The sequence below is a fragment of the Ursus arctos genome, unplaced genomic scaffold (genome assembly GCF_023065955.2).
Source record: "Ursus arctos isolate Adak ecotype North America unplaced genomic scaffold, UrsArc2.0 scaffold_11, whole genome shotgun sequence".
In the NCBI taxonomy this organism is placed as follows: domain Eukaryota; kingdom Metazoa; phylum Chordata; class Mammalia; order Carnivora; family Ursidae; genus Ursus; species Ursus arctos.
The window spans coordinates 60,748,273-60,760,676 of NW_026622775.1; the positions used below are offsets into that span (position 1 = coordinate 60,748,273).

Below are 12,404 nucleotides of genomic sequence, written 5' to 3' on the forward strand. Positions count from 1 at the left end.
TATGTATGTATTTATGAATATAAATGCATATATATTTATCTATTTCATGTTTTTTATGCTTTCGTGTTGCTATTTAGCATCTTTTATTTCAACACTAAAAACTCATTTTAGCATTTCTCATAAGGCAGTTCTAATGGTGATAAACCCCCTTAGCTTTTGTTTGTGTGGGCCTGTCTTTATGTCTCCTTTATTTTAAAAGACAATTTTGTCAAGTATAGTATTATTGGTTGACAGTTTTTTTTTCTTTAAACATTTTGACTATATCATTTCACTGCCTCCAGACCTGCACAATTTCTGTTCAAAATTTCACTCATAGTCTTATGGTGATTCTTTTGTACGTAGCATATTACTTTCTCTTGCTACTTTCAAAATTTTTTGTCTTTGACCTTTTACAATTTGATTATAGTAAGCCTTGGCATGGATTTCTTTGGTTCCTCTTATTTGAGACATTTTGGGCTTTGTGCATCTGGATTCCCATTTCATTCCTTAGATTTGGAAAATTTTTAGCCATTATTTCTTTGAATGAGTTTTCTGGTCCTTTCTCTTCTCATTCTGGAACTTCCATCACATGTATCTTGGTCTTCTTGCTGGTGTTCTATAAGACCTTTATTTTCCTCAGTCTTTTCCAATCTGTGTCTCTCTGTCTAGGAGTCCAGTGATCCTTTTTTCTTCTTGTTCTAGTCTGATGCCCTTTGTGGATTACCCGGTGTCATTGGGCCATGCTCAGATCTGGAGACAGGAGGAGCAGAAGCCAGAAGGTTTCTGTCTCTCTATGTCACTTGGTGGAGGGATGGGAGATACCAGACTTTATGACAGAGGCTCCTATTCTCTGCCTTAGTTGTTGAGCTGAAACTGGGTCAGATTGTTGGGATTTTGCTGCTGCCTCTGAAGGCAGATCAATTACCTAGTTACCTGGATATGGACGAGGATTAGGCTTGCCTTTCAGGGCTATTATATTGTCAAAGTAGGGGACTTAAACAGTCCACCAGTGCAGTGACTATGGACTATGTCTTGGATTGGCCTATAAGTCTTTGAAGTTGCCACTCCAAATCACACATGTGTCTTCGCTCAAGCGCCGGTGCTAGAACACCTTACTGGTTTTTCGTTTTGCTTTTTTCATTCTCTTTCATTTATTCAGAAAGTGCAAACTATTCTTGAGTTTTTTGTCTATGCTGGTGGTTCTATGTTAAAGATCTCTCCAGTACCCAGTTTGGAATATATACATGAGAAATTAAAAGAACACTCGGTGAATTCACCTGGTTATCATTCCTCAAGTCATTCTCTAGCCAGTCTGCCTTTTGATTTTTAGCTTTCAGAGGTTGTTTTATTTTTTCTTTGAATTATTTTCAGGGTATTTAGTTGTATTTAAAGGGCACAAGGCAAGGAAACTGAGTTCATATGACCTTGTTCCAGAAACGAAATTGGCCACAATTTTCTAATAATGTTCTGCATTAAAAATGTAATAAGCACTTTTGAGTAACACTCCAAGGAACGATAAAAGTCGTCAACCATTTTTGTTATATAAAGAATTAAGATAGACATTATAGACGATACTAACTTTTATGAAAGACACAAAGAATGTTCTTGAGTATTTCCAGTTTGAAAAGCCTAGTAAGGAGAATAATGTAAGGAAGAAAAAAAGAAATTGAAATAAACATTTTTGCTCTAGGCAGGTATATGGTAAGCACCATAAAAGAGATGAAGAAATAACATAAGAGTGTTTTTTTTAAAAAAATATGTTTCTTAGGTAATGTTATAAGTAATTTACACTTAAGTTTGAAAAAAAGAAGAGATATTATTACTTATGCCAACTTAGCTTGTGTAAATGGAAGCAATCTCAGCAATATATGATCACCTTACCCTTAAGACCCTTTTGTTTTAACTACTTATTTTGGAAATGTTCATGATATGCATATTTATAGAATAATACAATAAATCTTTGTTTTCCCATCATCCTTCCCAACCTTATTTTCCTTTCACAGTGTGTTCACACACTGAATTATTATTATCAAGGCAGTGTGTGTTCTGGCCAAAAGTACTAGGTTTATTAATCTATGGTCAGTTTTCATTCTTCTACATACCCTCAGGCCCCCTCTGCTTTGTCAGTACATAAGAGCAAATTCTAGGAAGTTTCCTGTCTCATTCCTTGATCAAAACACTAACTAATTTCGTTGCATGCCTTTCTCTTTTTCACCACCAGGCACAACCGCTTTCATCCACATGTTGCTTTTTGCTTTACTTATAGGGCTGATACTCTAATGATTCAACTCTGCCAGAAGACAGATTCTTAATACCTAGCCCTGCACACTGACCAGCTCAAGCTAAAAAGCCAGAGCATCTATGACGCTCAGTTTTGCCTGCCTTCTTCTCTGGACTAATGTTTCCATAATAGTGATTTCATAATGGCTATGATTAAAGTTCTGCAGGACATGAAGATCATACTTCTGCTACTTTGGCTTGGGGTGTTTCTGTCCTTTTGTGGACACACTGAGGCTAAGCAGCCCCAATACCATAGTCCCCCAGAAGTGGTGATTCCTTTGAAGATACCTGGCAATAGCAGAGGCATGAAGCCTGCAGGCTGGCTCTCTTACAGCTTGCATTTTGGGGGCAAGAGACACATTGTCCACATTAAGGTCAAGAAGTATTTGCTGTCCAGACACCTCCCAGTGTTCACCTACACAGACCAAGGTGCTCTCCTGGAGGACCAACCCTTTGTTCAGAATGACTGTTACTATCATGGTTATGTGGAGGGGGACCCAGAATCCCTGGTTGCCCTCAGTTCCTGTTTCGGTGGTTTTCGAGGATTGTTACAGATAAATGACATTGCTTATGAAATTAAGCCCATGACTTTTTCTACTAAATTTGAACATCTGGTATATAAAATGGAGAGTGAAGAGACCCAATATCCAGAAATGAACTCTGACTTTGTGCAAGAGGACACTTTACCCCAACTGGAGTCTCAAGAGATTAATAATTTCACTCAGAAGCAAAGTAATTCTCGGGGCTGGTGGCGCCATACGATTCTTGTTGAACTAGCAGTGGTGGTGGACCATACTCTCTATCTTCGTATACACAAGAATATTTCAAAGTTTACAGAAGATCTATTTGCTATGGTAAATATAGCGGATTCCATTTTTGAGGTATTAGGTGTTAAATTGTTATTATTTGGTATGGAGTTCTGGACTACAAAAAACTACTTTGAAGTTGGTGATATAAGGAGATCTCTGAAAGCTTTTTGTATTTGGAAAAATGATAACCTTACTCCCCGCCTACCACATGATACTGCACATCTTTTTATGAGTAAACCATTACGAGGAATGAGTGGTTTAGGTTATGTTCCAGGAATGTGTCAACCACTCCTTAGTTGTGCAGTTCTTACTACACTAAACAGAAGCATCGCCTTAGTTGGAATTGCGATAGCTCATCATATGGGCCATAATTTGGGTATGTTTCATGATGGTAATTATTGTTCATGTGGACAAGTTAGATGTATAATGCATACTTCAAACCCACCAATAACTGCATTTAGCAATTGCAGTCTTTCTTTTTTTTGGTCCTACACTGTACACCAAGCAAAATGTGTGCTCTATGAGATATACACAAAGGATATATTTTCAAAGAAGCGCTGTGGGGATGGTATTGTTGAAGACGAAGAGGAGTGTGACTGTGGACCTTTACAGAGTTGTGCGAAAGATGCCTGTTGTCTGTCAAACTGCACTATGAGTTATGGGTCTACTTGTGCTTTTGGACTTTGTTGCAAAGACTGCCAGTTATTACCATCTGGAGAAACGTGTCGAAAACAGGCCAATGAATGTGATCTTCCAGAGTGGTGCGATGGATCATCCCCCTTGTGCCCAGATGATGTATATGTGGAGGATGGAATTCCCTGTAATGAAAGTGCCTATTGCTATGAAAAGAGATGTAATGACCGCAATGATCTGTGTAAGCAGATTTTTGGCGAAGAGGCAAAGAGTGCAAGTCATAATTGCTACAAAAATATAAATACTCTTGGTGACCGTTTTGGTAACTGTGGTACCAACCTGTCTTCATATCTAAAATGTAATATCTCAGACATCCTGTGTGGGAGAATTCAGTGTACAGATGTGAAAGAAATTCCCATTTTGAGAGAACACTCTACTGTGCATCAGTCTCGCTTCAATGACGTCACCTGCTGGACTGTCGACCACCACTTTGGGATGCCCAAACCTGATATTGGCGAAGTGAAAGATGGCACAGAGTGTGGCCCTGAACGTATCTGCATTCACAAGAAATGTGTCCATATATCTCGCTTGGATAGTGATTGTTCCCCTAAGTTCTGTAACATGAGGGGTATTTGCAACAATAAACATCACTGCCATTGCAACTATAATTGGGACCCACCCAACTGCCTAATAAGGGGCAATGGAGGTAGTGTTGATAGTGGCCCACCCCCTAAGAGACAAAGGCTAAAGAAGAGTTACCTGTTAATGTTCTCACTTTTTTGGTTGCTTCTCTTGTTATGTTGTCTTCTGTGCCTTTGTCTGAGGAGAAAAAAGAAAGAGGAAAAAGTTCCGACTCAACCCGCTAAACAAGTGCAAAAGGTTCCGACTCTACCTGCAAAACCACCACCAAAGGCTCCCACACAGCCAGCAAAGCCACCGCCAAAGGTCCCAAAGTCTCCGAGTCAGACTGCAAAGCCACCGCCAAAGGTCCCAAAGTCTCCGAGTCAGACTGCAAAACCACCGCCAAAGGCTCCGAAGTCTCCGAGTCAGACTGCAAAGGCACCGCAGAAGACTCCCAGTCAGACCACAAAGGCACCGCAGAAGACTCCCAGTCAGACCACAAAGGCATCGCAGAAGACTCCCAGTCAGACCACAAAGGCACCGCAGAAGACTCCCAGTCAGACCACAAAGGCACCACAGAAGACTCCCAGTCAGACCGCAAAGCCACAGCAAAATGTCCGGAGCCAATCCAGCATATCCGTTCGCCAGAGTCAAAGTGGGAAACAAAGGTCATCGAGCGTAAAAAGTGTACCCAAATAAGTATGCATTAAAAAAAAAAAAAAGGTAATACCTGCAATATTTCTACTTACTCTTCATTATTTTAAGCAATTAGACTCATTTTTCCTAAAATTTGTTTCTTTATATTTTCTGGGGAAAACAAAAACATGGCACATGGGTTGTATACAAGTTTTTAAGTTATTGCTTCTCGGCTTCAAATCCCCTTCCCATTTTGTGCACTGCATTGAACGGACCACATTTCTGCTGTACCAGCCCTCTTCCTATAGGGATCTGCAACAGGGAGAATGAGTGAGAGTTTGGAAATCTGGGAGTTCTGGTTGCTTTCCGTACGTCAATATCACCTCAATAACATGTTTTACACCGGCAGCTATACTTCGTCTGTGTATAAATATTTATTTGTGTGTGTGTATCTTATACATGTATATATATGTGTGTGTGTGTGTATATATATATATATATATATATATATATAGTTTTTTTCTTTTTTTTTTAAATTACTTCAGACCAATTTCATTGTCAGCCTGAGAGATACCAACATAGCTGTCTGGTGCGTCATCCTCAGAGTTCTGAGTCTCAGATCTTTGAGCTTTCTACTAACATCCCAAATCTTCACCAGCTTAGCAGGACCTACTGTCAGAGTTCTGAGTCTCAGATCCATGCAGTCAGCCCCACAGTCTTTTAGATTTAAGTAATCCCCAAGCTTTTGCCTTTGCTCCTCAACTCTTTGAATGAAATTAGAGTTAGTATTTCATGGCTACTCACCAGTTAGCAGCACAATGTCTCCCTTAACTTGTTCTGTTCTTCTGTATATGTTTACCCAATTCTTATACTTAATTCTATCAAAATCACTGATGCGGTTTTACTTTTTCTGACTGAATCCTGACTGTGACAGTACTAATCTTGGTATCATGAGGGAAGTGAAAGTAAGGAGGTGTCAGAAGTTTTTGTTTGAGATTTTCGTTACCACTGACTTTTCCCATGTTGAGTAAATTACTTTAATTTATTGCAATTTTCCAACTAAAAAAAAAAAGAAAGGATAGGATGATAATAACAGTTGTCTCTCAAATTTCAGGGTTTCTTTAGTTATAAAATGAGATAAAGAAAATGCTTTCAATTCTACGTAGGTATTGGGAGATACGTGTTTTCCCCCCTCAGAAAACAACTATAAAAACAATTGTATAATACCAAATATAATTTAAATCATATTTTTAAAGTATCAGAGAACTGTGAAGGAAATGAAGATTAAAAGACTTAAGAACTACAAAGAAAGGAAAACAATAAGAAGTGTTAAGACTTTTTCCCCTGAAACAAAAGTGACTGTTCCCTGTAATGTGATGATTCTGAATACAACATAAAGATCAACTTGGCCTTCCCAATTAGAAGGACTCTGTTGAAGAAAGAGAAACCTGAAACCTCTAGTGTGTAAAAGAGAACAGATTGATAGATTAGGCACTTAACAGACATCAGATTCAAAATTAGTTTTCTCTACATCACATTTGCTGATTTTAGGTTCTGTGGGAGGCTGGGGAGACAGGTTGAAGCCTTTAAAGGAAGAAATATCTATAAACTGTTGTACTCAGGAGGCAAAGACCTAGTGGAAGGGGATTTTCCTAAAGGACATATGCTGCTTTCCCTTTAAAATATTAACTTGATTTTGAAAGAGATTGGAATATAGGGTAGAGAATTGAGTTTTGAAATTTGAGTATCAGAACATAATCACCAATTGCTTTTATAGCTGAGAAAATAGAGACATATGGGCTCTCAATAGAAGGTATAGTATGATATATGTGTCTTGCTAAAACTACATTACTTTCTCTTTTTTTAAATGTTTTTTTATTATATTATGTTAGTCACCATACAGTACATCTCTGGTTTCTGATGTAAAGTTCGATGATTCATTAGTTGCGTATAACACCCAGTGCACCATGCACTACGTGCCCTCCTTACTACCCATCACCAGCCTATCCCATTCCCCCACCCCTCTCCCCTCTGAAGCCCTCAGTTTGTTTCTCAGAGTCCATAGTCTCTCATGCTTCATTCCCGCTTCTGATTACCCCCCCCTTTCTTTATCCCTTTCTTCCCCTACTGATCATCCTAGTTCTTATGTTCCATAGATGAGCAAATGTTGAGAATTCGTTCTTTCTGATAGCTGAGTAATATTCCATTGTATATATGGACCACAACTTCTTGTCTTCATTGGAAAAGTGTCTGTCCATATCTTCTGCCCATTTTATGATTTGTTTATTTGTTTCTCACAAAAGATAAAATGAACTTATGGGACTTCATCAAGATAAAAACCTTCTGCACAGCCAAGGAAACAGTCAAAAAAACTAAGAGGCAGCCCACGGAATGGGAGAATATATTTGCAAATGATGCTACAGATAAAAGACTGGTATCCAAGATCTACAAAGAACTTCTCAAACTCAATATGTGAGAAACACTTTTCCAATGATGACATACAAATGGCTAACAGACACATGAAAAAATGTTCAAAATCATTAGCCATCAGGGAAATTCAAATCAAAACCACACTAAGATACCACCTTACACCAGTTAGAAGGGCAAAAATTGACAAGGCAAGAAACAACAATTGTTGGAGAGGATGTGGAGAGAGGGGATCCCTCCTACATTGTTGGTGGGAATGCAAGTTGGTACAGCCACTCTGGAAAACAGGTGGAGGTTCCTTAAAAAGTTAAAAATTGAGCTACCCTATGATCCAGCCATTGCACTACTGGGTGTTTACCCAGTACCCCAAAGATACAGACGTAGTGAAGAGAAGGGCCATATGCACCCCAATGTTCATAGCAGCATTGTCCACAATAGCTAAATTGTGGAAGGAGCCGAGATGCCCTTCAACAGATGACTGGATTAAGAAGTTGTGGTCCATATATACAATGGAATATTACTCAGCTATCAGAAAGAATGAGTTCTCAACATTTGCTGCAACATGGATGGCACTGGAGGAGATAATGCTAAGTGAAATAAGTCAAGCAGAGAAAGACAATTATCATATGATTTTTCTCATCTATGGAACATAAGAACTAGGAAGATTGGGGGAATGGGATAGGCTGGTGATTGGTAGTAAGGAGGTGTATTGCATGGTGCACTGGGTGTTATACACAACTAATGAATCATCGAGCCTTACATTGGAAACCGGGGATGTACTGTATGGTGACTAACATAATATAATAAAAAATCATTAAAAAAAAAAAGACAGAAAACGTGAAAAAAAAAAGTCAAATCATTGGGAGATAGGACATCCTAAATGGGTAAGAATCCACTAACATAACTTCAAATATATAAGGAAAATTATGGAGCTAGACAAATCCACCATCACCAAGAGGGAGAATTTAACACAATTCTCTTAATAGTGATAGTAAACACAGACAATAAATCTGCAGGATGATTTTCAGTACACAATTAACAAACTAGATCTATTATATATATAAAGAAAAGGAATACTAAACTCAAAAGTGGCTAAATTAACTTTGATTCATCTGCATATAGACTATTACCAAAGGCCACTTTTGGGGCCAGAAAGAAAGCCCCCCAAAATTTCATATTGTTTTACTCAAGAAGAGCAGTTTCTCTAAACCTTATATATTTAATGTAGAAGTCAATCTCATTAAAGATAACTAGAAAAACTCCCAATTGCCTGGTACAATCCAGACACTGGTCTACATCTGATTACCAACTAAGATTTTGTACCCAATTCTAATGTACAATGGTGGTACCCTACACCACCAACCAATTCTCTTACACCAGCTAGCTATTCTACAGCTCAACTTAATTCTAACCCTGTCTACTGGGAGATAGCACCAGATCACACAGGTTAAGGGCTCAGGCCTGTAAGACTGCTTGTTCCCCAGTTTGTTATCTATACTTCTGACAGACCAGCTATAATTTGGAGGTTCCATTGAGCCCTTCCTTGGGCTTGATTAATTTGCTAGAGTAGCTTACAGAGAAACATTTTACTTACTAGACAATTATTATAAAAGGATATAAAGCAGGAACAGCTAGATGGAAGAGATACGTAGGGCAAGGTCAGTGGGAAGGGGAAAGGGGCTTTAATGTCCTCCTCAGGCACACCGCTCTCCATGCCTCACCATGTATTCACCAACACAGAAGCTCTCCAAACCCTGTTCTTTTGGAGTTTTATGGAGGCTTCATTACATAGGCATGATTAATTAACTCATTGGCTGCTGGTAATTGAACTCACTCTCCAGCTCCTCTTTCCTCCAAAGAAGTGGTGGTGAGGAACACAGTGAGACTGAATGTTCTAACTCTCTAATCACATTGTTGGCTACACCGGCAGACAGCCACCATCCTTATGTGATTTCCAAAAGTAGCCTCATTAACATAAACAAAAGACTATTGTATTGTTCTCCTCACTTGGGAAATTTTAAGGTTTTAGGAGCTCTGCCAAAAATAAGGATGAAGGCCAAATATTTATTTTTATTATAAATCATAATATATCACAGCTTAATAATCTATATGTCAAGGAGGAATCAAAGCAAAAATTAAGAAATTTTTTGAACTGAAATGCAAATAACAGCAGTATATTAAGTTACATAGTATTCAATTAAAGCAGTGTTTTAAGGAAAATGTAGTCTCATATGCCTATGTCCAAAAAAAAAAAAAGAAAGAAAAAAGGAAAAGATTGAATATGCATTGATTTAACTTTCCATGTCAAAAAACTAGGAAAATAGCATCACTTTAGATCTATGGTAATTAGAGAGAAAGTCATAATAAAGCTAGGAGAAAAAAATCAATGATACTAAAACAGAGGCACAATGGAGAAAATCAGCAAAGATGAAATTTGATTCATAGAATTAAAATATTTTGAAACCTTCATTTGACTTATGAAGGAAATAAAGAGAGAAAATACAGGTTACCATGAGCAGAAATGAAAAGGGGACATCACAAAAGAGCATAAAAAATGAAAACTCAGGAAGTATTTTGCCAATAAACTTGATGATTTGGATAAATAAGTTTACTGAACAACATAAATTACCAAGCCAACATTAGAAATAAATATCAAAGACACTGAATTCGTGTTCAAAGAATCGGCCAGTCTCAGATAATTTTTTTAGTCAAATATTACAAAAACATAAGAAATATATGCCATTAATTTTGCAAGAACTTTAGGGGGAAAAAAGAATGGCTCTAAACTCTATGAGTCTAGATGTATCTTAATCCTCAAACATGATTGGGCAAAATTTGCAAAGCAATTTCTTTTATGAGAGTTGATCTAATATATTTTTTAAGATTTTATTTACTTATTTGAGAAAGAGCGAGAGAGAGAGCACAGTGGGGGGCAGGGACAGAGGGAGAGGGAGAAGCTCCCCCACTGAGCAGGGGGCCCAACACAGGGCTCAATCCCAGGACCCTGGGATCATGACCTGAACTGAAGGCAGACACTTAACTGACTGAGCCACCCAGGTGCCTAGATCTAGCATTCTTAAAATGTTTATAAACAAATAAATTTCAGTGTTTTCTGTAAACAAGAATGTATCATCATGATCAAATTGTTTAAGTTATAGGTATTTTTGATTCAAAAAAACAATCTCAGGGGCGCCTGGGTGGCTCAGTCGTTAAGCGTCTGCCTTCCGCCCAGGGCGTGATCCCAGGATTCTGGGATCAAGCTCTGCATCGGGCTCCCTGCTCCGCTATGAGCCTGCTTCTTCCTCTCCCTCTCCCCCTGCTTGTGTTCTCTCTCTCGCTGGCTATCTCTCCCTGTGTCAAATAAATAAGTAAAATCTTCAAAAAAAAATCTCTATAATTCACATTAACAGAGTAACTGAGAAAAATACATTTCAATAGATGCAAAAAATTATTTCATCAAAGTCAACATCTATTTGTAAAATAACTTACAAGAACTAGAGGGGAGTTTTCTAAATATAATCAGGTTTCTCTAGAAAAAAATTACCAAAAAAAATACCTACAAGAAACATCATATATAATGGAATTACATAAGACTTTCTAAGGACATTGATGAAGAAACAGATATGGCACCTCCTTGCCATTTCTGAACATGTTACTGGATGTGCTAGACAGAATAATATGAGAAATACAAATAAAATGATAAAAGGATGTGAATGGAAGAAATAAAACCATTGTTATTTACAGGTGACATTACATTATACCTAGAGAATACAAATTATTAGAATTATTAAGTTAATAGAGGAAGGTTGCTAATTATAAGGTCAGTTTCCATGCTCAATTTCTAGCTATCAGAAACAAAAAATAAAGAGATGAAATAAAAAAACTAGTTTTATTTATATCAGCATCAAACATAACATTTTCCAAAATATACATAAACACATCATTGTTTTACACCTTAAACTAATGTTATATGCCAATGATATCATAAAAAAGGAAAGAAAGAAAGAAATCAATTGAGACTTTGCCAAAGTATAAGCTGGAGTAACAGACTAGGGTTTGTAAGGAGCCCAGTTACAGAATATATGTGACTTAGACCTACATCCCACTCTCAAGATTGCTAAGAAATCAGCAGCACAAAAAATGCTTTTGATAAGTGGAGAGAATTCACTCTCTTGCACATTCTCACAGTGCTTGGATTCCTGGGCTCTGCTGAAGTTGAATGCGAAGGTAAACTAAAATGTTTTAAAACCAGAGCCCATCTGCCTCTAACTCAAACATCAAGATCAATTAATAAATTCAGTCCTTTGCAGGAGATTAGTAGTTGAGCTGACTGCATGTGAACTCAAACTAATTAAAGCTATAGCCCAGCACCAGCTCAACTCATTTTGTGAAGGAATCTTAATTAAAAAAAAAAAAAAAAAGTTTGCTTCTATTGAGATGATCCTAAGATTTTATCCTTTATTTTGTTAATGTGGTGCATCATATTTAAGGACATCACATACACACACAAAAAAGCAAATTACAGGTCAATATTTCTGATGAACATAGATGCAAAAATTCTCAACAAAATACCACCAAACTGAATTCAACAGCACATTAAAAGGTATATGCCATGATCAAGTGGGATTATCATGGGATGCAAGGATGATTCAACATATGCAAATAATTAAACCTGATAAAATTCAACATCCATTCATGATGAAAGCTCTCAATAAAGTGGGTTTAAAAGGGACATAACTCAATAATATGGCAAGCCCACAGCTAATATCATATATTAATGGGGAAAAGCTGAAAGCACTTCTTCAATCATCAGGAACAAGAAAGGAATGTCTGCTCTCACCATTTCTATTCAAAATAACACTGGAAATACTAGTCAGAGTAATTTAGCAAGAACAAGAAATAAAAAGCATTCAAATTAAAAAAAAACAAGTAAAATTGTCTCTATTTGCATATGTCATAATATTAGCTGTAGAAAATGTTAAGACCTTTTAAAAAAAACTGTTAGAACTATAAACTCAG

General features: G+C 37.3%; 1 protein-coding gene across 1 annotated transcript; it reads left to right on the top strand.

The window, feature by feature from the left end:
* Positions 1-2,402: 2,402 nt before the first annotated feature.
* Positions 2,403-5,021, top strand: ADAM29 (ADAM metallopeptidase domain 29). The gene has a single exon (XM_026519088.2). The coding sequence runs from the start codon at positions 2,403-2,405 to the stop codon at positions 5,019-5,021; it is 2,619 nt and encodes an 872-aa protein (XP_026374873.1).
* Positions 5,022-12,404: the final 7,383 nt, after the last annotated feature.

What these genes read in the sequence shown, in the direction of transcription:
- ADAM29 (XM_026519088.2), top strand. Translation starts at nt 2,403, where the DNA reads ATGGCTATGATTAAAGTTCTGCAGGACATGAAGATCATACTTCTGCTA.